This window comes from Tiliqua scincoides, chromosome 13 (genome assembly GCF_035046505.1).
Source record: "Tiliqua scincoides isolate rTilSci1 chromosome 13, rTilSci1.hap2, whole genome shotgun sequence".
Lineage (NCBI taxonomy): Eukaryota > Metazoa > Chordata > Lepidosauria > Squamata > Scincidae > Tiliqua > Tiliqua scincoides.
Genome location: NC_089833.1, coordinates 7,883,947 through 7,910,942, shown reverse-complemented (window position 1 = coordinate 7,910,942; position 26,996 = coordinate 7,883,947). Strand labels below are relative to the sequence as shown.

General features: G+C 46.4%; 1 protein-coding gene and 2 pseudogenes across 1 annotated transcript; 1 reads left to right on the top strand and 2 right to left on the bottom strand.

The window, feature by feature from the left end:
- The first annotated feature begins 1,336 nt into the window (after nt 1-1,336).
- On the top strand, nt 1,337-26,996 carry CCNF (cyclin F). Its single transcript, XM_066640825.1, has 17 exons — nt 1,337-1,395; nt 5,025-5,179; nt 6,680-6,786; nt 9,179-9,246; nt 11,397-11,590; nt 12,203-12,256; nt 13,603-13,707; nt 14,014-14,091; nt 15,434-15,585; nt 16,287-16,451; nt 17,602-17,725; nt 18,324-18,504; nt 20,017-20,104; nt 20,345-20,444; nt 21,586-21,710; nt 22,071-22,240; nt 26,503-26,996. Exons 1-17 carry the CDS (start codon nt 1,383-1,385, stop codon nt 26,994-26,996), a joined length of 2,373 nt encoding a protein of 790 aa, XP_066496922.1. The 5' UTR covers nt 1,337-1,382.
- LOC136633778 (5S ribosomal RNA) lies at nt 7,595-7,717 on the bottom strand (annotated as a pseudogene).
- On the bottom strand, nt 7,747-7,863 carry LOC136633837 (5S ribosomal RNA; annotated as a pseudogene).

The following is a 26,996-nucleotide window of genomic DNA, read 5'->3' as shown; positions in this document are numbered from 1 at the left end:
GCAATGTAGATCAGTGTTTTATCAAACTGTGGGTCGGGACCCACTCAGTGGGCCACGAGCCAATTTCAGGTGTGTCGAATAGCACCTAGCTCAGCCACCATTGAAAATGCAGAGCTGAATCAGGGGACAGAGCTGCTGGGCAGGACGGGCTCCTGGTGGGAAAGAGGCAGGGTGCTGTTGTGTGTGTGTGTGATTTGTGAGAACTCACGCTGAGGGCGCAACATTCACACACGCACTGTACACGTGTCTGTTCCCCCTGGTCAAGCCTTCCCCTCAAGGCTGAGTGTGATTTGTGAGAACTCCTGTTGAGGGGGCAGCATTCACAAGTGCACTGCACACGTGTCTGTTCCCCCTGGTCAAGCCTTCCCCTCAAGGCTGTGTGTGATTTGTGAGAACTCCTGTTGAGGGGGCAGCATTCACAAGTGCACTGTACACGTGTCTATTCCCCCTGGTCAAGCCTTCCCCTCAAGGCTGTGTGTGATTTGTGAGAACTCCTGTTGAGGGGGCAGCATTCACAAGTGCACTGCACACGTGTCTGTTCCCCCTGGTCAAGCCTTCCCCTCATGGCTGTGTGTGATTTGTGAGAACTCCTGTTGAGGGGACAGCATTCACAAGTGCACTGCACACGTGTCTGTTCCCCCTGGTCAAGCCTTCCCCTCAAGGCTGTGTGTGATTTGTGAGAACTCCTGTTGAGGGGGCAGCATTCATAAGTGCACTGCACACGTGTCTGTTCCCCCTGGTCAAGCCTTCCTTCGAGGCTGCCCCCTCACAGAGCTAGGGTGCTTGGGACGTGCTTAAAGACCGTGTTATTATTCCCCCCTAGCTTTATTGGGTCATAATGGTGCGTGTCAACACTGGAGGGAAACCTCGACTCTGCCTGACAGGCGCCCGCTTATAATACTGAGGCGCGCAAAGCCCCCCCCTCGATGTGCGCCTGCGCCTCAACGCCGCCCGGCGCGAACGGCCATTCGAACCGCCAACCGCCCCCCGATTCGAATCCGCGTCGCCGACGGACCAATCGGCGCGCCCGATCGCACCCGTTCACCCCCGCCCGCTAAGCCAATCACAATGCCCGGCCGGGTTTTGAAAAAGGGAGCGCGCGGTTGCTAAGGCGTGATCCCCGCGGCGAAGGGGCGTGGCCTTGAAGAACGGCGCGCACGCTGCCAGAATAGAGATTGGCTGGTGCGTTCCTACTGGGGGGCGCGGCTTTTAGGCTGGGGAAGGAGGGGCGGGGGATTCTCCTTGCCCTGAATAGACCTCGGGAGAAGCGGGGGCGTGGCTAAGACAGGCTCCGCCCCCTGCCCGCCAAGGCGCTTACTATGAATGAGTGTAGCTTCTTGGCGCCCCTGCAGCCGTTCCAGGCTCCTGATGTGCAAGCAGGGATGAAGGCGGGTGGTGAGTGGCAGCCCTGGTCTCTTCCCTCCCAGGCTGGAGGGTCTGGGATGCTCCATGCAGAGAGCATGTGGGTGCACTGGTCCTTCCTGCCCCCCTCCTCGTGGGGTGGTCCTGGGTGGTCTCCCTCTCCTGCTTTTAGGTCTGCTCTTGTGAGTGACTGTGGCTATGGGGGCTTCAGCCCCCTATAAGAGGTGGAGGTTAAGACTTTGCCAGCAAGTGCTGGGCAAGGGAAGGCAATCCTCTAACAGTGCAGTTTCTTTGCATGTCTATTCAGAAGTAAGATTAATGGAGCTCTATGAGAGCCAAGGCTGCAATCCTATGCATGCTTTCCCAGGACTAAGGCTGCAATCCTATCCACACTTACTTGGGAGTAAGCCCCATTGACTACAGTGGGATTTACTTCTGATTAAATATGACTAGAATGGGACTTGAAGCCTCAGTGAACCCAGTGGGAGTTACTACTCTGGGTAGACAGGCCTAGGATTGTGCTCTAGCTTCCAGGTAAGCCCAGCACAGGATTTGCAGCTGGGTGGTGTGAATGGCTGTGGGTTTTAGCCCTTTAAGAGGTGGAGGTTTGAGGCTTGAACCTAGGTAAGGCAATCCTCTAACAGTGCAATTCTATGTATGTCTACTCAGAAGTAAGTTTAATGGCTCTATATGACAGCTAAGGCTGCAATCCTATGTACATGCTTTGCTGGGACTAAACCCCGTTGAACACAGTGGCACTTGCATCTCTGAGTAGAAATGCCTAGGATTGTGCTCTGACTCCAAGGTAATCCCAGTTTACTCCCAGCTAAACACAGGATTTGTGTAGGATTGGGCTCTGAGGCTGCAGTTCTGTCCACACTTACCTGGGGGTAAGCCCCACTGACTTTAATGGGACTTCCTTCTGAGCAGACATGGCAAAGGATTGGGCTCTGAGGCTGCAATCCTATACAAACTTTCCCAGGAGTAAGCCCCACTGACTCTTAATGGGACTTACTTCTGAGCAGACAGGCATAGGATTGGGCTCTGAGGCTGCAATCCTATACACACTCTCCCAGGGGTAAGCCCCATTGACTATAATGAGACTTACTTCTGAGCAGGCATGCATAGGATTGCTCTCAGTCGCCCTTCCCTTGCATAGTGGGGTAGGGCAAGGCACCTTCTCGTGGAAACGGCTTGGACCTCTAACAGTTGCACTAGTGCAAGCTGGTGACTGGCAGCTTGTTGCAGGGAGACCCAGGTGAGGTCAGATGTTTAAATGGAGCGCACTTGGCATCAGCCAGGCGACTTTGCTGACCAGGGCTCTGCAGGTTGCATGCGTGCTGGGGAGGGGGTGTTAAAAAGTTTTCCTTTAAATCTCAAGGAGAGGGCGCCCCTGCAATTTGGGCGGGTGGATTTAAAAAGGAAGCAGCAAGCCTATCGTGGGACAGGAGCTCCCTGCAGGGGGTGGGGATTGCCTCGAGGCTTGTGCAATGGACGTTTGAGATCACTGCAAGGGGTTTGTGTTAGAACACACTCGGATCATAAAAGGTTTTATAATAAAAAGACCAAAGGGCAGGTTTTGGATAAAGGGATAACTGGACTCAGTGCCTGCTAAGAAATTGCATTTGATGGCTCAAAACTATGTAGAATTCTCTTTCCGTCATGCAACAGGTTGTCACCAAATAGATCCCAAAATGCAAACCATTCTGCAAGTCTATTGCATTATGCTAGTTACAGGCAGGGGCTGTCTTTAAGCCATTTCTGCCCAGGGATGAAAAGTGTGCACCTGTGTGCTGGGCAGAAATTTAATTTTTAAAACTCCTAAATTGGGATACTTCCAATCTTTTTTTTTTTGTGTGCTTTCCATATAAAGGACAATGTTAAGAAACTTTTAAGCAACAATAACTTGATTCAATGTTTGGGTTCCTGAAAAGGGGTACTCACCCAAAAATATGCAATGATCTTTATATGGGCTTTTCCCCAGTCTTGACTCTGGGTATGTGGCAGTGATGGTTCAACACTTGTGTGTTCTGTTGATTACAGGGAAAGGATTCTGCTGAAGGTTTTAGCAAGTACTCACAATTCTAAATTTGTTTACTACTAATATAATTGAGTTCAATGGGGCCTTAAAAATGTCTGTGGCTGCAATCCTATACCCATTTACATGGAATTGAGACCCTTTGAACCCAGTGGGGCTTATTTCTGAGTAGACATGCTTAGGAATGTCTTTGCAGTTTCTTTAAGGAAACTACTTGCTCTCATAAAAGAAAGCATGAACCATATTCATTGCTATATGTGGCGATTGCATGGGTGTGAATTTTGTGGTATGGGCAATGTACCTGCCCAGTTGAAGATTCCCTCTGTACATAGACAGAAACAAAATGTATACTTGTGGGTTCTGGGCTGTTTCAGTGCTTGCTGTGAACAAACAAATGTGATTAACCCCTGCTAACTGGTTAAGAGGCACTTTTTCAAGTGGGTGCTCCTCTTTTATTTAGCAGGGGGAGAGTAACTGGCCCACCTCACCCCAGCAGTGTCTGTTCTAGTGGCTGTCTGCTGGTATTCTTTTGCATCTTTTTAGATTGTGAGCGCTTTTGGGACAGGGAGCCATTAGATATTTGATTTTCTCTGTAAACCGCTTTGTGAACTTTTTGTTGAAAAGTGGTATATAAATACTGTTGTTGTTGTTGATGACTTTAACTGATATATTACCAAACCCTGGAGGATAATTGGGACTGAAGGCAAAAACATGATTTTTAAATGTACTTGTTTCTCTTCCAAATTACTTGTCCATTTTAAAATACTGTAGCTGGTATTCTGTTCCCCTCAGGATGGCTATTCAGGGTTCTAGCGCTATAAATCTTTAATACTATCTTGCAAAGGAAGGTTTAATGTTAATGAGTCATTTAAAATATTGATATTCTTTTTTGCTTATGCATTCCAAAGCAGCTTTTGTATTTGTATAGATACGATCAAAAGCAATAAAACACCATTAAAATGGAAGGTATTGCATGAAGGTAGTATAGTTGGTCTTAATTGGGATATTTTGCTTTATGTTATAGACTAAAATATGGGACTTAACTGGCAAGTATATTTGATAGCTGTTAGAATTAATAAGCGACTTCGGTGGTTCTCTAGTCCAACCACCTCCTCAGTGCATGCACCCTGTTTAAACTTTTAATTTGTTGACTGTTTCCTGGTCTTTGAAATGCAATCAGAAAATAAACCAGTTCATGTTAGAACTTCCATCCTTACCACTGGTCCTAATTTGACTCTTGCTGCCATCCAGTTTTGTTTGGGTTCATGGGGCAGTCATGTCACTACACCATTTTGAATGGACTTAATTGAAAGTCTACACTCCTTGTTGAATTTGTCAGTGGTGTTTGACTTGCTGAGAAGGAGGAAGTCTTTTTCAAACTTGAAAATGAACCTAGGTAACGGATTTGGGTTTTTTTTTAAGCTTTTGGGAAGCCCATGTCATTGATAAGTAGGGAATCCCCACAAGTTCAAATAATTTCTCTGGCTATCTTGTACAAAGACAGTTATTCAGGAATAAAATCTGTTCTGCTACTACATCTTGCGTCCAAAGATGGTGTTGCAATATGGTCTGTATTCTGACACTTTTGTGTTCTCATTTGCTGCAATGTCTGGCTTTGTCCTAGTGATCCACTGTAGGTGTTCCAGGTGCTTCTCTGTCCCTTCCAAGAGAAGGATGAGAAAAAGACCCAGAGTCCTGACATTGCTGAGCCTCCCTGATGATGTTCTCTTCCACGTCCTGAAGGGCCTGCCTGCTGAGGACATCCTTTCCCTCCGAGCTGTAAGTTTTAAAGTTTGTTTTCTTTTTTTTAAGAATGTGCTTCAGTTGTTTCTAAGATGGTCCTGCTCCTTGGAGATTGCAGTACAGCAGTGGTACTCAAATTTTTCTGGCCAGTGGCTCCCTTGACCCCCGTGGCTGTTGGCCATGACTCTCCATCATGTTCCTGAGGGCTGGAAGTGACATCATTAAACAGGAAGTGGCCAGAAATATTAACTATATTAAATATAATATTATAATATTATGTTTACTATAATATAATATTAAATATATATTAACTATATTAATATTAATTATATTAATCATATCATTTATTAAATGCAGATCTTAAGAATATATTATTAATACACAGCAATATACATGCTTTATAAATGATCAGCTGCTGATCACTGTTGGAGACAGGATGCTGGAGTAGGTAGATTTTTTTCTGGTCTAGGAGGACTCATTTTTTTAAAACTTTGTAAGTGTACCAATAGAATTGTTTTATCAAATGAACTTTGTGAACAACCAGTCTGACCAACATTACACACACACACACCCCTGTGAACCCCAATCCAACTAGTCATTTCTCCCATTCTCCTTGGATAGGATTGAACCCTTTATTAATTAAATTAAATTTTTTCCGGCAGCTGGTGGGGAAAACAAAAATAGACCATGAAAATATATCAGAGCTGATAAGGGTTTGGTTAGGAAGCTGATTTGTCTCCTATATTAGGAGATGCACAGCTCTAGCCTATGTGTGTCTACTCAGAAGTAAGCCATTAGAGTCAATGGGGCTTAGTCCCAGGAAAGTGTGGATAGGATTGGGCTGGCAATCACTTCATCAATGGCTAATAAGTATTTCCTTCAAATAGCAAGATTCATCACTTTAAAAATACAGCCTCTCCTCTTCAAACAACAAGATTAATAAATCACTTTGAAAAACAGTACCCTTTTTCTGCTCCTGGCCAAGTAAAGTGTGTGCTTGTCTCTCCCCTTTGCCAACTGCATGGAAACAACTTTTAAGACCCCGGGGAAGTGTTTTATTTGGGGAGGGGGAGGAAAGCAGGAAGATTTGGAGATTGAAAGATTTGACTTTGATGAGAAGCGATCCCAGGCTGGGAACTAGGAACCAACCAGACAAGGATCAGCGAGGTTTAAGGACTGCAAGCTGAGCATGTTTGGAAGAGGGCGGATGGCAGCAGCCACTCTCGCAGCTGAGCAACTCCCATTTCTTCTGCTTTAAAAAAAAGCGCACTGTATTGCTGCGAGAGGACATCCCGCGCCTCCCCTTTGAGTCCCTGGCGCCGCCTTAAAGAGCCGCGCCTCACAGTTTGAATAACACTGCAATACAGGTATCCTTTTTGGTTCTTATCAGCAACTTTAACTCCTGTCAGTGGTCCTGGAACAAAGGACCAAGGCTGCCAGGAGACTGTGTTCTTCTTGTGTTGACTGATCTTGAGGGCGCTTGTCTCAAAGTCTCCTGGGTTGCCAAGCTTTTCTCATTGTCTCTGTCCCTTCCAGGTGCACTCTCATCTCAAGTACCTCGTGGATAACCATGTGAGCGTTTGGGGCTGTGCAAGTTTTCAAGAACTATGGCCTTCACCATGTAACTTGAAAATGTTTGAAAGGTTAGTGGTAGTATCCCCGAGATCAAAGAGTTTTGGACTTGCACAATCACGGAGATTGGACACTGCGGCTGTATTAGATTGTGGTGATTGATAAGTCGGTTTTAGTTGTGGTTTTTAAGAGCCCTGCTTACAGCTTACTTTCTCTCTCTGGTCAGTGTTGCTTAATTGGAATGGGTTTGCTTGGAAAGCCAAATATGCTTGCTATCCGTTACTCAAGAACATAGAAGGGTGGCTTTGGTAGGGCCATTGTTTGCTAAGAAGCCTTGGCATTCAAGACCAGTTCATCCATGAGGTCAGCTGAGGTGATTGCCTCAAGCAGCTGATTGGCATCTCCATCTGTGCATTGCTCCTCCTTCCCTCCTACTCCCTGGAGTGAAAAAGGAAGAGTGGTACAGAGAATGGTGGGCTAGAGTGTTGATGTCCATCACTCTCTTCCTCCACACTTCTTCTACCTCTCCACCCCCTTCCTCTTTCAGTCCAGGAAGTAGAAAGAACAGGACATGTCACCAGGTAGTGGGGGCCAGCATTTGGCACACAAGGAAGTCTTCAGTTGGCCCAACTTGGTGACATCCTGGTAGCCAGCTGAACTCATTATATTTAAATGGACTTCTCGTTATTGCTAAGTAAAAAGTCATACAAATATGCTTATACAATAAACATGGTTGGCAACCTTCAGTCCCGAAAGACTATGGTATAAGCCTACAGCACCCGGTATTCCCAGGCGGCCTCCCATCCAAGTACTAACCAGGCCTGACCCTACTTAGCTTCCGAGATCAGATGAGATCGGGCATGGAAAGACTATGGTATAAGCCTACAGCACCCAGTATTCCCAGGCGGTCTCCCATCCAAGTACTAACCAGGCCTGATGCTGCTTAGCTTCCGAGATCAGACGAGATCGGGAGATAGTGTTCAGTATAGGGAGATGGTTGGCAACCTTCAGTCTTGAAAGACTATGGTATAAGCCTATAGTACCCAGAATTCCCAAGTGGTCTCCCATCCAAGTACTAACCAGGCCTGACCCTGCTTAGCTTCCAAGATCAGATGAGATTGGGCATGTGCAGGGTAACAGCTGCTGTCACAATAAACATATTTTGACCATAAAAAGATCATGAAACAGTTTATATTGTAAAAGAAATGAGAGAAATTAATTCTGTCTCTAAATAATAATAAAGGGCTTGCATGGTTAAGAGGCACAAGGGAGACATCAGCAAACAAACTGGGAAAAATATGCAGCCCAATCCTAACCTGCACTGGCGCAGCTGGGCCCAAGTGGTCTATGCCATTTCCAGCATAGGTTAGCAGCAGGCTGGAGGTCTCCTGGGGTAAGGGGTATTATTTCCTTTACCATGTGTAATGATCCAGCCTGTCCAATGGGGCTACTAGATTTGGAAGGTACATCACTGGTGCAAATCTGAGAGGCTCCATGTAATGATGTCAGACCTGGGAAGGCAGGTTAGGATACAGCAGAGGCTTCCTCCACTGATTCCACCTGGTTCTTGGGCCTGTTCCAACCCTTGTTCCACCCTGCCCATGCACAGTCAGTGATTGAAATCAGTAGAACTTGTGTTACAGCACAGTACTACGCATGTCTGCTCAGCAGACTCACTGAATTGAGACTTGCTCCCTAGTATGTGTGGATAGACACAGTGCAATCCTATCTTGTCTTGCTGATTTCAGTAGTGCTTAGTTGGGGGGGGAGCGCGTTGTCACATGGGTTGCCCCTCCTCTGCACAAGGCACAGCTGGACATGTTTTGGATTCCTCCTCCAGAGGAGGCATACCATCAATCCCCAGTCTGGCTCTGCCTCGCACAGAGTTTGGTTGTGGTTTGGTCATGACCTCCCCCACCCACTCCTGCTGTCTTGGTTTCATTCTCAGGTTTGTCCACAGTATAGAAGCTAATCTGTTCCTGCTCTGGGGTTCCATCATAAAATTCATATAATTGAATTGTGTGTGTATTATGAGATTGTGTTATGAGATTTCTGCCGCTAGGCTGATGCATGTGTTCTGGACTGCTGTAGCATCAATTCCCCTCTGGGTATTAAACTTCTGCATGTCTCCTGCTTGGAAACTGGGCAGTGGGGGGAATGAGACTCTTGTATCCTCCTATAGTGGAGGGTCACGTCTCCCTGCCTGAGAGTTGACCTTTTTAGTTTTGTTTTTTTGCTGTGAAGGAATAGAGGCCTAGGGTCCTATTAAATTTTTATTTAAACCCAACCACTAATCTTGAATTACTGTGCTGATACGTGAACTACACTGTGGTGCTCAACACACAGAAAAATAAAAGTAGTTAAGGGACACTTCTTAAATTGCATCTGGCTTAGGTTTGCTAAAACTCAGAATTTAAAAAGTACTTGGGTCATTCTCTTTTTAAAATTCTTTTTCTTGTGCAGGGCTGCAGAAAGGGGCAACTTTGAAGCTGCTGTGAAGCTGGGCATAGCCTACCTCTACAATGAAGGCTGTAAGTACTTAAAGATACAGGTCTCACACACACACACACACACACACACACACACACACACACACACACACACACACACACACACACACACACACACACACCACATCCCTGTAGATGCCAAAAATGGTGGATACTGAAATCTGCTTAAAAAAAAATTAAAAGCAGGCAATCGGTCTCTGGTGATTAGAACAGCTATTTTTGGGTCCTGCCAATGTCATGACCTCCTATCTTGCTAGCCTCGGAATGCAAGATGGAAGCATTTAATCACCTCGGAGTTACATTCTTCAGCACACCAGGGTCAAGGGAGGAGGGGGTTACTTGCCTAGACCTGAAAATAGCTGTTCTAATCTCTGGAGGCTACCTGCTCTGCAATGGTAAGAAAAGTGGCTTTTTTTGATTCAAAGGGACACTTTTTTATAGGATCAGCAGGACCCTTCCTGTTCAAGTGGCCATCTGTGTTGAGTCAAATCTGCAGATGAGAAGGGCCGCCTACTCTGAAATGCATGCAGCCAAAACACTGGCAGTTTTTTTTTTTGGGCGGGGGGGGGAGCTTGAGAATGTAACAGGAGGATAAGAAGTTTGCAGTCATTTCACCGGCTGTTTCCATGCATTTCACATCAAAAACACTCTTTCGAACTAGCTAGCTTTCTCAATATTGGGCTCCCCAAGTAAGTTCTGTAGGTTCTCTTGCTGTTTCTTTTCCTGATGTGACAAGTTCCTGTTATAGTCTGTTGTCATTTGAGCTAGGGCAAAGTATCAAGACATGGTTTCCGATCTGGGGACAGTCACACTTCTAAGATGTAGTGCTTGGTGCACTTGGGAATCTTCGTATCTGCAGAATTATGTGCCAAGGTTCTCTAGTTGCTCACCTCGAACTTTCAGCCATACTTGTTGGACGTTCTTGCTCTCCAGTGTATATGAATGTTAGGCTTGGCCAGTATCCATAGGTCTCAAGTGGACCAGATGGGTGAGGATACTCCTCTCACGGTAAAGGGAACCTCCTGTGTTGCTACTATATTCCATTTCTGTTTTGTTCTGCGGCCTGGAAACTGTCATTCGGTGGGCTGTCCAAGGACAGGGTATGTGTTATGCCCTCTACTTCCTCTTCTCACCTTCCATGTACTGGGAGCCATGAAGCACTGTTGGGAAGGGGGTGGCTTCATGGGTATGCACTGATTTTTTTTTTTCTGTACAGCATGAAAGTGTCAGTGGGAGCACAATGAATTACCAGTTCTCTTCCATCAAGTGCATTATATTAGGTGTAACCAGGCTACAGTGTTGGCTACAGTCACACAACAGCAGAGCAGAGCATCTTGGTTCTTAGCTGGTCCTTCTTGCAGGGCAGAAGGCCCTGATTTAGTCTTCTGCTTGTGGGCTTTCCGCAGGCAACTGATGAACCACTGTAGGGAAATGAATGCTAGACTAGCTGGGCTTTTGGAATGATCCAGCTTGGCCCTCTTCTGTTTAGTTCCACTTTACTGTTACTCTTTGCTCCCTCAAAGCCACCATCTGGAGGGGAAGGAGTCAACTACCTAATCCTCCATTGTTTCCCAGCCCCATCTAAATACAGTGCAACATGTCACACAGTCCTGCTACAGGCTCACAACCTCAGATGACATCTCCCTTGCTTGAGGAAGTGAAGGTGTGACCTGTTTGGGCAGCCGTCTAGCATCTATGGTTGGCTTGGCAGTGTCACCACCAAAGCTGCCTATTAACTGGGAAGGGGATACTTACAGCTTTGAGGGCATTGCCGTGCCAAAGTTTCACTGCTCCTGTCCATGTGGCAGGGAGGATTTGTAATTTGGTCATGTATAGAGCAGGTGAAAGCATAGCAGTTAAGAGACTGCACTGCAAATCGGAAAGCCCCAATTCAAATTGTGCCTCTGTCATGAACCTGCTAAATGGACAGGCTAGCCACTCCTCCTCGGCCTCTATCTTTCCCATCTGCAGCATGGGAACAATAATGCATGCTTATTTGCTTTACTGAGTTATGATGATTACATCAATACAGTACATATGAAGTGTGTTGCCATGTACAAATGCCAAGTGTACTTATTATTGGATAGATAGTCTGCAACTGGGACACATAAACCAGACACCCTATCTTGCCTTCCTAAACATCTTTTTTTCCCCCTCTGTTGTTTCTCCAGTGTCTGCCTCGGAAGAGGGCCGTGCAGAAGTGAATGGGTTAAAGGCGTCCCGGTTCTTCAGCCTGGCAGAGCATCTGAACCTCTGGGCAGCTCCCTTTATCTGGCTTTTCATTCGGCCACCCTGGTCTCTGAGCGGGAGCTGCTGTAAAGCTGTGGTCTACGAGAGCCTCAAGGCAGAGTGCCAGATGCAAAAAGTGAGCCAACATTCCTTGTGATTCTTTTCCGAGCTTAGATTCATTCTCTGTTCTCCTTATTGCATTCTTGAGCCTTACTGCAGTGGAGAAAGGCACCTGACTTGTCTTCACTGACCAGCAGCAACTCTCCGGGAATTTGGCTTTCTCAGCTCTTCCTAGATCAACAGGCTGGCTCTTCATAGTGGCTCATCTAGGATGGCCAAAGTGTTCCCCACGCAGCCGTCAAGCTTCGTGGGTGACCCTTGACCAGTTGCCATCTCTCGGCCTAGCCTACCTCACAGTGGTGTTGTGGAGTTAAATGTGGGGAGAGAGAAAACAGTACATGTTTTTATGGTCTTCTGAGCTTCTTGGAGGAAAAATTGGATAGAAGTAACAGCCTTTTGGACACCACAAATAATCATACTCTGTATACATCATCCATCAAATACCATGGCTGACTGCACCTTCAGATTAATTAGCAAAAGTAATTAAAAGAAGGATCTCTTTGGAAATTGACAAGAAAACTAAAGCAGCCTCGGTAATGATGATTGATTATGCTCATTTATTTCTCTTTAACACTTGCTACTCTTTCTCTTCTGTCTCCACACCTCCCCCCCCCCCTCCCATTTTTAGGCTCAGAAAGGTTCAATTCTGTATTGCCTGGCTAAGGTCTTAAATCTGTTTGAGGTAAGAGGATTCTTACTGTGTTGTGTGAGCGTGCCAGTGGTTCCCAAAATTTTTAGCATTTGGATCCACTTTTTAAAAGAACTCTCTATTGGGACCCACCTAGGTTTACCAGACTTCTAAAAAAGGTCTAGAAAGAAAAATTTATTTATTTATAAGTAATAAAACCACAAAAAAGACCCTTAAACATTTATCTCCCTATATTCACACATGCTTGCAAACTGCAGCAGTTGAGCCCTTTGTAGGGTAATTAGCAGCTACAGTATGTGATTTTTGCATAACCTCAGGGCTTGAGGCAATTAGTTACTTGATTCTTCATCACCCTTTAGTGACCCACCAAAAATCAGGTTGCAACCCACCAGTGGGTTTTGACCCACAGTTTGGTAACCCCTGGACTATGTTGTTCCTCTTGAGATTCCCAAAAATGCTTTGAAGTTAGACTTCCCCAGAGCTTTGGGAAGGATCCTGTCTGTGTCATCTGTCATGTCAGTGTGGTGGAGGAGTTTGCAGAAAAGATCTATTGTATTCTTGAGAAAAGATCTAATTGACTTGGATCTAATTGTATTAGAAAAGATCTAATTGACTCCCCGTATCTACTTGTTCAATTACAGCCTGTCAGGGTTCATGCCACCTTTTTTAACCCTGCAAATACCACCTTTTAAGGGTCCTACTTCTGCAGGTGCCAGCAGAGTATACAGCTGTACACACAGGAGTGAGCACCTGACCCCACAGTTGAAGTTCCCCTCTGCACCCTCCTTCCTTTTAACCATGCTTCATTTTGGGCCAGGCAGCTCCATAAGCACATTTCGCTCACTGGTTCATCCCCTCAAGCTATTTTCACTTGGGGGGGGGTTTGGGTAAGTGCCACTTGATCACCGTGGCAGTGTGGCCAAGTCCCATATGCTCTACTTTGTAAAGCATTGCTATCTGCAAAGCACTTTCCTCTAAGCAGATAGAATGGCAAGGAAGGTCTCAAGCTTTGGAGGTGCACAACAACCAGAGTCCATGAATGCGTTGCCCTCTCTGTACCGCGAGCCATCAGCAGCACGGCCAGTTAAAGCAATCTGCTGAAACAGGTGGTTGAATTGCATTTGTGGCCAAAGCATTGAAACCAAACCTCCCCCACTAGCCCCCATTATCACATTTCCCCTTTCATCCCTCTGCCACTTCGGCCTCAACTTGCTGCCACACCTAGTTTCCCAGCCTCCTACGCTTTTTTGTTGTCTTGAAACTGAAGCCTTCAAGAGGCTTGCTGCAAAGCCTGCGAAGGGAACACCAGAGCTTGGTGGCCCCACACGCCCCTGTCGCTGAACCAATGGCATAAATTGCCACCTTTTGATCATCCTTAGGATGAAGACAGGAGAAAAGAAGCCCTTGACATGTTTGAGAGGTCCTCGAAGCAAGGCTGCTTGCACAGCTCCTACCTCCTCTGGGAAAATAACAGAAGAGCAGCTGTAAGTGTCACGCTATTTTTGTGCTGTAAAAGCAGCTGGGGGGGGGGCAAACAAAAACCAGCACTTTAGAACTTGCTCCACACGGAGAGCTGGTGTGGATGGACTTAGAAGTGGAAGATAGTTACGTAAGTGTTGTAGCTGTGCTGAGGGAACCAGGTGTGGAGCTTTGAATTGGGCCAAGGATCCAATCTGTTTTCAAATGTGCGTGTATGGGGGGAAAAGGGGAGGAAGGGCTCTTTTTGTTAACATAAAATCTGCTGTTTGTCATTCACTCAGCCAAGAACCTGATTGTATCCTCCTTTCTAGATGTCAGACCCTGGCAGGTATCTTCAGAGCCTCCGGAAACTCAGGAATTATGCAGCTAAGGGCTCCTGGGAAGCCCAGGTGAGATTTATTTCTTTACGTCTTCTGGAAGACTTACAACCCCCCTTTTGATCAAATAATCTTTATGTGGCTCACAGCAAAATTACCATAATGCCCATGTCCTAGCAGTCACTGGCCCTCTGGCTGATCAGAAGAGCTAGAGTGCCTTTCATTCTGGTTTGCTTCCCCTGGGCAACTGACTGTCGGAACAAATTGGAGTTCTCCTCTGGTACAGAGAGGGAGAAGGGAGCTCCCTGCAGTTGCACCTTCTTTAGTCTTCCTTTTGCCATGATGTTAATGGGCATGGTGTGCAACTTTCAAGAGGCCCTTAGCCAATGGCAGAGGCTAGAGCAGGGTTGTCCAAAGTTTTTTTGGCAGGAGGGCCACATAATCTCTCTGACACTGTGTCAGGGGCCGGGGGGGGGGAGAATTAATTTACATTTAGAATTTGCATATATTTACATAAGTACATAAATGAATATATTAAAGATGAACTTATATATATGAATGAAGGTCTTGCAATAGCTCAAGGCCTATAAAAGGCCTTGCGCAAAGCAAGGCTGGCCTTTCCTTCACTGCCACTGCTGCGTCACAGACGTGAAACAGCAAGCAGTGGAGGAAAACCTCATCCCACAGCTCACGCGAGATGTGAAACAGTCACCCTAAGAACGTAAGAACAGTCCCACTGGATCAGGCCATAGGTCCATCTAGTCCAGCTTCCTGTATCTCACAGCGGCCCACCAAATGCCCCAGGGAGCTGAGAGCAGTTGCATCGGGCCAGTGCAGGCTCCAACAAATTTCCGGAGGGCCAGAGGCTCACTGGAGGCTGAGGGCTGCATTGAGAGGCCTCAAGGGCTGCATGTGGCCCCAGGGTCGGGGTTTGGGCACCCCTGGGCTGGAGCACGTTTTTCTTCAGGTCTGCAGTCCCTGTGCAATTTGCAACTGCTTTTCTACGCTGAGCAGACATTCACTTCATTAAAATGATCTATGGCCATTCACACAGGAAGCAAAAAGTGATGGGCTTGTGTATCCTATGTGTATGCAAGGTCACAAGCCCATCATTTTTGCTGCTTGTTTTTGAACGGTCATAGTTTCATTTTAATGAAGTGAATGTCCGCTCAGTGTAAAAATTTGATGTGTTTCTAATGTGATTTAGATTCATTTTAAAACCATTCCCCTCCCCCAAATACTGAGGGTTGTCACTAAATACACCACATGCCCAGCTCTTATTTTCTTCCCCTTGGAGAGGTCCCAAAGTCCCCTTTGCAATCTTTGTCTTTTATTTTTCAAAGCCAGTGTCTTTTTCCTCCTTTTAAAAAAAAAAAAAATTAATCTGGGCTCTTGCTGTCTCTTGGCAATGTAGTTAGCTCTAGCCAAAGCATGTGGAAACGGAAGCCAACTGGGACTGGAAACAAAGGCCTCCAACGACATGGTGAATCAGCTCTTCCAGGCCTCTCTTCCTCTCAGCAAGCAGAGCATCTTCAATGTCCAAAAGGGGATGAACGAGACAATGAGGTAAGCATAGTTGGGCAGCGCAGTCTCACTTAAGAAGCTACTTGCTGCCCCTCTATTGTCCTCCCTAGGATGGGGCATAGACCGGAAGGTTTTTTGTGTGTGCAGGGATGGGGGCAGTCGTCTTCGTATTTGCAAGAAAACTTTGCGTGGAAGGGCTTTGCAATCCACCTTTTGATCAGAAACTAACAATAACCTGGTAGGTTTTTGCACTAATTGGATGCCAGATCTTCTTGATAAGAGTGAAGCATTATTTCTATTTTCCCTACTACCGAATGAGCAGCAGTTCCAAGAATTGGCTAGGGTGAGAGAAACATTCAGCTATAACAGGCATTATCCCTCAGGAAACGGCTTCTGGGACCATATCCGCTGAGCATTTTTTCTTCCCAGTCTTGTATTTTCTGTAAGGCGAGCTGAGATAGCTGTTCCAGGTGGGGGTCATGATGGCAAAAAGTGCTCTAAATGGAACTGAGCACATTGACTGGCTTGTTCAAAAAGCTTTCAGGCCTCACTTTCACTGGCTTGTTAAGGTCTGAAAGCTTTCTAGTTGCCCAAGCAGGATGAGCCTTGAGCCTCTTGTTCAAGTGCTGAAAGGAAAAAGGGATGAATAACTTTGACAAAGGGAAGATAAGAACTGTAGCTGTTGCTTGGCCTGGTTGAGGATGGCTTTCTCAGAAAAGCTTGTTCTGCCTCTTGTTTTTTAGATACATTCTGATTGACTGGCTGGTGGAAGTAGCGACAATGAAGGATTTTTCAAGCCTCTGTCTCCATATGACGGTGGGGTGTGTGGATCGGTACTTGAAAATGAGACCTGTACCCCGAGCTCGCCTTCAGCTGTTGGGAATTGCGTGCATGGTTATTTGTACACGGTAAGAACCTCAACTGTGTGCGTGCGCACAGAGAGCCTGTATACATGGGGACCCAACTGTGGTCTGCAAAACACTGCATGTTGTGGTAGTCAAATTTAATTGTGCCTCCTGCTGCCTCTGCCTGCTGCTTGGCTAGTGGCATCTAGAGCCTTTGCAAATAATGACTGGGTTACATGCCATGATAGGTATGTGCAAGCTCCTATTTTTAGAAGTAGGCTATTTCAGAATGTCAGGTGCAGGGGATGACACCAGGACGCAGGTTGTATCTTGTCTTGTGTGTTCCCTGAAGCATATGGTGGGCCACTGTGAGATACAGGAACCTGGACCAGATGGGCCTATGGCCTGATCCAGCAGGGCTCTTATGTTCTCTTATGGCGGAGAATGGCAGATATGTAAGCCTAATTGGGTAGAAGATAGCCCACAAAGTTTACTAGAACTCTGGCTATTGCTGAAGCTGAGGGAGGTTCTTTATGGCTTTTTCACAGCAGAGAATAAATGCTGGCCACCTTGTTTTTTACTCTGATACAATCCTAAATACTCGACTTGCATAACTGTAAGAGGCCTGCCTTATCTTGGGGAAATAGTGTTTCACATTTTGGCAGCACTCTTTGTTTGGGGGGGTGTCTCGTTAAATAAATGACTAAAAATACTGTGATAAAAAAGTGTTATCATTTTTAATGCAAGTATGTATAGAAAAGCAGACTACCCGCACCATCTTAAGAGACATTCCCACATCTACAGAGTCTTCACCTACCAAATGTTTATGCCTAATAAAGGTTGACTTGACTTGATTTGACATTCCCACATCACATGCATAAACAAACAATAACCTTTTAAATTTTAAAACGGTTGCTTTAAGTTGTAATGCAAACTTATACAGAGGTAAATCTGAAGAAATGCTAGTCACATTTGACCTCGTGTCAGCCCGTTATGTAGTACTAATCTGAAATTTAGTGCTTCTTACTTGACTGTCACTCTTCTAAATTCTTCTTACTTTAACCCCAGAAACCTAATTGATGGGCTTTTATGGTGTGTTCGCTACATATTCTGTTGAATGTGCAAGGCCCAGTCAGAAACCGAATAAACAAAACTTTAGCATTCTTGTTGTCCTAATGTTCTGGACCGCAGTGCTAACTTGTCTTGATTACAGCTTTATCAGCAAAGAGATTTTGACGATACGGGAAGCGGTTTGGTTAACTGACAACACATACAAATATGAAGACCTTGTCAGGATGATGGGGGAGATCATCTCTGCCCTTGAAGGCAAGATAAGGGTAAGCCTCTTAAAGCTAATGGAAACTCTGTCTTGACAAGCTGGCTGCCAATGGAAAGCAAACATAATGAACCTTGGACTGATCTAACAAGGCAGTTTTGAGCTGCGTTTCCTGCCTCTTCAGGGAGCCATTCTGTATCCTCAGAAGTGACGGCACTTTTGCTGACAGAATAGTTCCATTTGTGTCTTCAGTATTGCTTTTGTTTTCCACTTGTCTAGCAATTTATCATAACCCCAGGAATGTTGGACAACTTGTACAGTATGCATACTGTACAAGTTTCTACCTTTTTATGGAGATCATGAATACCCCTTTTTATGGTTTATGTACATCCCGTGTTGAAAACAAACCTCAGTTCATTCCTCCCTGAAGTGAAAGAAAGAAATGTACAAGCTTGAGGTCTGCTCTTCCCAGTTTCCCCCAGTTATAATCCTGTGGGTGGGCAGAAATGAACATGTTCTCAAAAATGTTCCCCAAATTTAGCATTCTGGATATAACTTTTTTCTTAGTACAGAATTGCCAGCATTTGGAGAATAGCACAGTGCTAAATCCTGTATGGCCATGTTCAATTTGACATATTCCTTATTCATTTTTTTTTAAGATCCCAACTATTGTGGACTACAAGGAAGTACTGCTGGACATAATCCCATTGGAGAGGAGAACTGCACATCTATACAGCTTTATCTGTGAACTCTCACTCCTAAATACTGGTCTTTGTATTTACTCTCCTGCCCGGTTGTCTGCTGCAGCTTTACTGCTAGCGAAAGTACTACACAAGCAAGGTAAGCAATGTGTGCTGCTGTGGAACTATTTGTGGGTCTTTCTCTTGGGTAGCTTATCTTTCTGCTGGGGAGTTGAGCAGAACTGCAAAGTAAGCTGATCAGAAGAATGGTAAGGGGAGCTCTAGGTGGGAGTGTCAAATAGGCTTCCCAAGAGTTAGGCAGTCTTCTTTATACTGTGCTCATCAGGGCAGTAGGTCAGAACATACTACATCACTAAGTAACTCCTACATGGCAGTGATGGGAGACGATGGGAGGAGCTCCTCCAAGAGTATGAGTCAGGTTCATTTCATCATATGGCTCGCCCTTGGGCACTATAGGCTTCCTGTTGAACAGGTCTTCTAGGGTAGATTGCCTTTCCTGTACTTCCTCTCCCCAAACGTTTCCTGGCTGCAAGTAGTTGGCCCTGTGCATTCATTCAGCACTACCCAGAATACAGTCAGCTCTTGGCATCCACAGGGGTTCCATTCCCAGAACCCCTGCAGATTACAGCATCTGCTGGTTTGGGCCCTTAACCTTGACCCCGAAAAGCGCCTTCCAATCGCATCTGGAGGTGTTCTGATGCCTGAAGAGGCTGCACACAGCCTCTCCAGGTCTTATAAAGCCTTCCAGGTGCAACCAGAATGCATGTCTGGGAGGTCAGATGGCCCCTCCACCATGGGTTTGGAACCTGTGGTGAGTCCTTTTTATCTGCAGGTTCCAAACCTGTGGATAAAAAGCGCCCACCTATATGTAGCTTCCATTGGCTGAATGCACAGCACAGACTGCTGTCCTTTTCTGCAGCAAACCTTTGAACAGTTCCAATGTTATGGAACTCCCTTCCCCTTGATTTGAGAATGGCTCCCTCTCTTGAGACTTTTCGGCGAGGCCTGAAGACCTTTTTGTTTAAACAAGCCTTCTGAGTTCATGGCCTTTTTTTAAACATCTTTTCTATATTTACAGGCCTGATTCCTCTGTGATTTGCAGTGTTTTGCTCTTTTTATCTGACTACTGTTTTTATGGGTATCTGTTAATGTGTTTTAATATGTTTTTATTTGTGGTTAAATTATGTTTTTAATCTGTTTTTAATATGTTGTAAGCTGCCCTGGGTCCCTTCGGGGAGAAGGATGGGATATAAATAAAGTTTATTATTTATTATTATTATTTATGGATTTCAATCTTTTTCTATTTTACTGTCAAAATTGCACTGAGCGTGAGGCATGCTATAACAATGGATGCTCCTGTACTACAAGCTTGTATCACTATATAAGACGTCTCCCCTATCTAGGGGAAAACAATTTTCCATTTGGGCAGCAGTCTTATTGGTCAACTTGGTGATATGAAGCATCTTTTAAAAAAATTAAACATAACTAATGGAGAACACTCTTGTGGGACGTGTGTGTAGTTTTGACTCGGGCATTGGCACTGCAGCTATTGTGATCCTAATCCTTTGTCAAGATATTGAAAAGGTCTAGCTGAGAGTTGGGGAAATAACGACTGCTATGCAGACTGACAGTTCTTGATCTCTTCTCCCAGCTCATCCTTGGATTAGCCAGTTATCTGAAAGTACAGGATTTTCCCTTGAAGAACTGATGCCCTGTGTACTGAGCCTCCACAAGAACTGGTAAAGATCTTTTGCTGTCGTGGGGGGTCTTGGTGGATGAATAATTATACAGACAGAGCTCAGCCTAGCCAAGTCTGACTGAGTAGCCCTTGGCACCAGTAGTCTTGTAAAAGGTTAGAGCTTGAAGAGGCTTTGGAGGCCATCCAGTCCAATCCCTGGTATTGCCACTGCAGTCAACTGCAACAACATCCCTGACAGGTAGGCTTCCAGCCTCTGCTTGAAAACGTTTTTTCTTTCCAGCTTCCATGATGACGTCCCAAAAGATTATAGGCAGGTGTCCCTTACTGCTGTGAAACAACGATTTGAAGATGAGCGCTATGAAAAAATCGGCAAGGAAGAGGTGCCCTTTGCTACTTTTTACTTCTCTCCTAAAGTGTGTTGGGGGAATGGGGGCATTTCATTCCCTTTAAATATCTGTAAGGCAGTGCATACCTCCTAGTACGGGAATGGTAATGGCACAATCTTGTAATTAAGCCCTTTTCCCCCATCTACTCGTGTGCAAAAATTCTTTGTTGCCTTCATTGGCATCAGGGCTGTAACTTTTTCCCACTGCATCTGTGTGGGCAATGGTGGCTTCATCAGCACTTGAAGTGCCAGTTGGGTTTCTGGGGGCTCCTGTGAGTTGCCACTTTCTTCTTTTGGAACATGTCATTGGCTACAGTGGGAAATGGGATGCTGAGTGAGATGAAATTTTGGTCTGATTCGTCAAGGCTCTTGAATTCCCAGGGAGATTCTGCCTTTCTTAAGTAAGTCAAAAGGTAGATTTGAAGGAAAATTAAAAACTTGTATTAAACTCAATAGTATGTTGCTTGCAGTGCCTGCTTAAGGCCTCCAGACGTGGCATGCCAAATCCTGTTCTCCCCCCCCCCCCCGATATACCAGGCTCTTCTCCTACTCCAAAGTTCAAGCTCAACAGCCTCCTCCACTCCATGTTTCCTATTCCTTTCTATCCCCCCTTTCCAGTCCAGGGAGTCAAAGGAGGAGAAACAGTGAAGACAAGTAGGCAGACAGAAACGGGTGCCCCTGAGGCAAGTGCTTCAGTTGATCTCATGGATTGGCCAGCCCTGTTTGCTTAGGAACTGGATATCTGTCTCCTCCCTTATTTAAAAGATTTGTATCCCACCTTTCCAAAGCCAGAACAAATGACCACAGCGGCTTACAATTCCAGACTAAAATATAAACATAGCTACCTATCCACCTACTGCAGTCCTCATCGAAGACCCTGCTTCACTTCCCACTGCTGTCCTGGTGTGCAGCTGATAGGCATTCTTCCCCTTGTCCCTCTGTGAAGCCAGACTGGTAGTTGCACTCCTTGCTTTTAAATGGACACATGATTGTGAGTTACTTTGGTGACCCCTTCATCACAAGTGAGAGGCAACTTAGAAGGAGGTTTAAATAAATGTGTATGCGGCTTTCTCATATCTGCTACAAATATTTCTTGTATTCATAGCATGTTGTCTCTCTGGGCTTCTCTGTCTTAGGTGATGAGTTACAGCCAGCTTTGTTCCCTGCTTGGGGTGAAACAGGAAGACCCGGAGCCCAACTCTTTGTACATGAACACAGTGGAGGCCTTTCTCACTTCTCCATCGGGAAAGAGAACAAAAAGGCAGGTTCCTCTGTTCTAGCTTGGTGTGATGGGAGTAATTGTTGCATTTCTGACAAGGTCCCTCTAGCTGATGATGATACACCTATAATAACCAGGCTATAAACTTTGAGCCCATCATAGTTTTGAGCTGCCATTCTATATTATTGTACTTCTCTCTATTGCTACCTGTACTGGGCCACCAAATAAAACAGTTGGAAGTTTCTGTGCTGAGAGATGTAAATACATGTTGTAGACAAAAAGATTCCTCCAAGAAAATAACCAGTAGACCGTGCATCTCTCAAATCACTTTGCTATTGAGAAAAGCCTAATCTAGTCTCCCCCCCCCTTTTTTTTAATATATTGGTTGTATTCTTGTCACAGGAGAAGAGAAGACAGCATTCAAGAAGACAGGGGCAGTTTTGTGACAACACCCACAGCTGAACTCTCCAATCAGGAGGAAAGTCTTCTAGATAACTTTCTGGACTGGAGCTTGGATTCCTGCTCTGGTTATGAAGGAGATCAAGAAAGTGAAGGCGAAAAGGAAGGAGATGGTAAGCTGCTTTGTCTTCCCTATTCCCCCCCCTTTTTTGCTGGTGTTGCCATATAGAATACACCATGTGTTCAGCTCATAATACATGATTGTGTAGCTGAAACTGTTAGCACAATAATAATAATAATAATAATAATAATAACTTTATTTTTACCCCGCCTTTCTCCCCGAAGGGACTCAAGGCGGCTTACAACATATTAAAAACATAATTTAAAAACATATTAACACATCATAAAAAACAGCAGTCAGAGTAAAAAATAGGTAAAAAGAGCATAGAGCAGCAGCAAGTCATAAAAGAATCAGGCCTGTAAAAAATATTAAAAGATGTTAAAAAGGCCGAGAACTCAGAAGGCTTGTTTAAACAGAAGGGTCTTCAGGCCTCGCCGAAAGGTCTCAAGAGAAGGAGCCATTCTTAAGTCAAGGGGAAGGGAGTTCCATAGCGTTGGTGCTACTACTGAGAAGGCCCTATTTCTTGCAGCCGCCCCACGTACCTCCCTAGGCGGCGGCACTTGTAAAAAGGCCTTCTCTGATGACCTAAGAGGATGAGCCGGATTGTACGGGAGTAGGCGATCTCTAAGATACCCTGGTCCAGAGCAGTATAGGGCTTTAAAGGTCAATACCAGCACCTTGAATTGGGCCCGGAAACGAATGGGCAGCCAATGCAGCCACTGGAGAAGCGGACTGACAGAGTCGAACCGCCTACCTCCAGTAACCACACAGGCCGCCGCATTCTGCACTAGTTGCAGTTTCCGAACCGTCTTCAAGGGCAGCCCCACATAGAGCGCATTACAGTAATCTAATCTCAATGTCACCGAGGCATGGATCACCGTGGCCAGGTCAGCATGATCCAAGTATGGCCGCAGCTGGCGCACCAGCCGAAGCTGAGCGAAGGCCCCCCTAGCCACAGGGAATCCAGGAGCAGCTGCGAGTCCAGGTGGACCCCCAAGCTGCGGACCTGCTCCTTCAGAGGGAGTGCAACCCCATTCAGCGCAAGCCGATAGTCCAGCACCTGCATCGAGGATTTCCGAACCAGGAGAGCCTCTATCTTATCCGGATTTTATTTCAGCTTGTTAGCCCCCACCCAGATCCTCACTGCCTCCAGACAGCGCTCCAGGCCCTCAACCGCCACCCTGGAATCTGGAGAAAAGGAGAGATAGAGCTGGGTGTCAGCGGCATATTGATGGCACCCCACTCCAAAGCCCCGGATGACCTCTCCCAGCGGTTTCATGTAGATGTTAAATAGCATGGGGGACAGAATTGAGCCCTGTGGCACCCCACATCTCAAGGGCCAAGGTGTCGAATAGGCATCCCCCAGCACCACCATCTGGGACCGACCCTCCAAGTAGGAGCGGAACCACCGCAAAACAGTGCCTCCAGCTCCCAACTCGGCCAATCGGCCCAGAAGGATACCATGGTCGATGGTATCAAAAGCCGCTGAGAGGTCCAGCAGGACCAACAGGGACGCACTCCCCCTGTCCAGTCCCCGGCGTAGGTCATCCACCAAGGCGACCAAGGCGGTTTCTGTCCCAAAGCCCGGCCTGAAGCCAGATTGAAAAGGATCCAGATAATCCGCTTCATCCAAGACCCTCTGGAGTTGGGACACCACCACTCGCTCAATTACCTTGCCCAGAAACGGGATGTTGGAGACTGGCCGGTAGTTATCCAACACAGTGGAATCCAGGGAGGGCTTCTTCAGGAGGGAGCGAACCACTGCCTGTTTCAAAGCGAGTGGTAACATCCCCTCCATCAAGGAAGAGTTGACCACCCTCCCTGTCCACTCAGCCAGCCCACCCGGGCAGCTCTTATCAACCAAGCTGGGCAAGGGTCGAGCAGGCAGGCAGATGGCCTCACACTCCAAAGGAGTCTGTCCACATCCTCAGGCTGTACAAGCTGAAAAGAATCCCACAACACAGGACAAGCAGTTGCCAAGGAGACATCGTCAGACACTGTCAATGTGGCATCCAAGTTGTGACGAATACGATCGATTTTATCTGCAAAATGTTGCGCAAACACATCACAGCGGCTGACCGTGTATTCCTCCTGGTCTACTGGGGGGGCCTGATGGAGGAGGCCCCGCACCACACAGAACAGCTCTGCCGGACGGATGTCAGCAGATGCAATGGTAGCAGAGAAGAACGATCTCTTCGCTGCTCCCACCGCCACGGAATAGGCTCTGTAATGGGCTCTACTCCGTGTCCGATCGGATTCATCACGAGTTTTCTGCCACCGTCGCACTAGGCGCCTGCCCTGCCGCTTCATCATTCGCAGCTCCTCAGTGAACCAAGGAGCCGCTCCAAGTGCGACGTGGCAGAGGTCGCTCCGGAGTAATCTCATCCACTGCCCTGGTCATTTCCCCATTCCAGAGGTCAACCAGGGCCTCAGATGAGACGCCAGTCTTGGCAGTGGGGAAATCCCCAGAGCCCTCAGGAAACCTTCAGGATCCATTAGCCTCCGGGGGCGGACCACAGAAAACGGTCCCCCGCCTCTGCGGAGGTAGGAAGTCGCAACAAGCCTAAACCTTACCAGGAAGTGATCTGTCCATGACAACGGAGTGATCTTGATCTCCTCTACGTCCAGATCACTGCCCCCATGCCCAGCTGTAAACACCAGGTCCAGCACGTGTCCTGCAGTATGTGTTGGGGCCAAGATCTTCTGGGACAGGCCCATGGTTGTCATGGCGGCCATGAAATCCTGAACTGCACCTGACGCAGGGGCCTCTGCATGCACATTGAAGTCCCCCAGCACTAACAGGCGGGGGCCCTCCAATGCCACCCCCGAGATCACCCCAGTCAGCTCAGGCAGGGAGACTGTTGGGCAGCAGGGCGGGCGGTACACCAACAGAATCCCAATCCTGTCCGGCTCTCTCAACACAACATGCAGGCACTCGAACCCAGCAAACTGCTGGACAGGGCACCTGGTAAGGGAGATGGACTCACGATAGACCATTGCAACTCCCCCTCCCCGTCCCTCCAATCTTGGCTGCTGCAACACCTGGAAACCTGGAGGACAAAGTTCAGAGAGACTAACTCCTCCTACCATGTCCCCGTAATACATACCAGGTCGGCTTTCTCATCCAGGATTAAATCCCGGATAATGCAGGTTTTGTTATTCACCGACCTGGCATTCAAAAGCAGCAGCTTCAGATCCAGGGACTCACTGCCAAGACCACCAGGCATCCGAGAATTGGGGGAAGGACCAGAAGGAGAGATGATCTGCCTATGATGAACTCTCCTTCTCCTGTAACGGCCTGTCCAACCCCCACCGCCATATCTCCCTTGGCCCGTCACTCTCTTGATAGTGGCACCCCTCCCCTCCCCTGAGCTCCCTCCTAAAAAGAAACCCATGTGGCAAGGCCCACCTCCTGAGACTGGCTTATACAGAGAGAGACACCCAGCAGGACTGCTTACAAAAAGATAAAAACAAGGCAAACCTAGCACTGGGTGTCTCGCATGTGGCCTCAAAATGGTTAAACCCTTCTCCCTTACATGCTGCCTTTCTGTATGCAGGGAAGATCCCAGATAGGGTGGGGGTAGAACACTATACATGCAACCTGACGTGTACGGTCTAGGGAAAAAGTTTGTCAAGTGATTGTGTTACTTCTATAAAGAAGTATAGTTAGTGTCACACTACAAATAAGAGGGTAACAGTAGAAAATAGCACAATGCCAAAGACTAATCTTGTAATGTTCTTTCACTTCATTTTAGTGGCATCCATTGAACCAGCCCACCTTTTATGAGTTGTTAATTAAAAATAAACAAGACATATCATTACAACACATCTAGCATAATCTAACATAGCACGAGCAAAACAGATTGCTATAAAGAGAAAAAGGAAATGCCCACATAGGTATATATCGTTATTGAATATCGGATTTTAATTAAGTCTAAAGAAATGGATTTTATTATCAGCTTTTGGTGTATTCTTTTGTAGTCTAAAATGTTAACAAAACTGACCCATAATAGTGCATTTCCCAAACTCCCAAACTAGTATTTAATAGTGATGCACAAAAGAATTTCTAAAAACCCTAGGATACGCACTGCAGTTAATAAGCTGCATGTTGCCTAATATTACACCATTCAAGCACAATCACTTTTGGGGTGAATGTTATTGTCTGACCCATTCCCATCTCAACCCCATCTCTCCGGAACTCTTTATCCAAAACACACAGAGAAAATGTCATAGGCCAGATATTTTCAGCAGTAAACACAACCTATCATGCCTGTGTGCCCAACCACACAACCAAAATGTTTTGTTTCTGTGTAGTTACAGCTCCCAGTGGGGTCTTGGATGTCACTGTGGTATACGTGGACCCTGAAGACCACTGCTGTGTCGAATCCAGCGATGAAGAGAGTAGTGTAAAAGAACGGTCTCCGTGTGATCTAAGAAATGATGACCCACTGGATGGCAAGAAGAGGTGGACCGTGTGCCCCAGCCTACTACGAGAATCCACCCCGGAAGCCAGCTCCGGGTACTCCTCAGTCAACAGCACCAGCCCTATTTGCACTATAGATTGCAACTTTAATGCACCTCTCAAAGCTACCTCTGCACACCCTCCGAACCACATCAAGAACAAAAGCCTGCCTTTGCCTCGTGACTCGGAATCTTGTTTACACTATGCCCATACTAGGTCTGACGGGAGGCAGGCAAAACGGAAAAATGTGGCTGAGTACAAGGAAGAGGAGAGGATGAACATTTTAGCTGCCTGTTGCCCCAGCTGTGTGCTTGGATTTCTGGGCAGAAGTGGCTGCCCGGCCTAA

Bases quoted from the DNA above. Each gene is read 5' to 3' on its own strand.
- CCNF (XM_066640825.1), top strand. The intron at 5,180-6,679 runs GTAAGTTTTAAA...TGTCCCTTCCAG, and splicing joins ACATCCTTTCCCTCCGAGCT to GTGCACTCTCATCTCAAGTA. The intron at 17,726-18,323 runs GTAAGCCTCTTA...TTTTTTTTTAAG, and splicing joins CCCTTGAAGGCAAGATAAGG to ATCCCAACTATTGTGGACTA.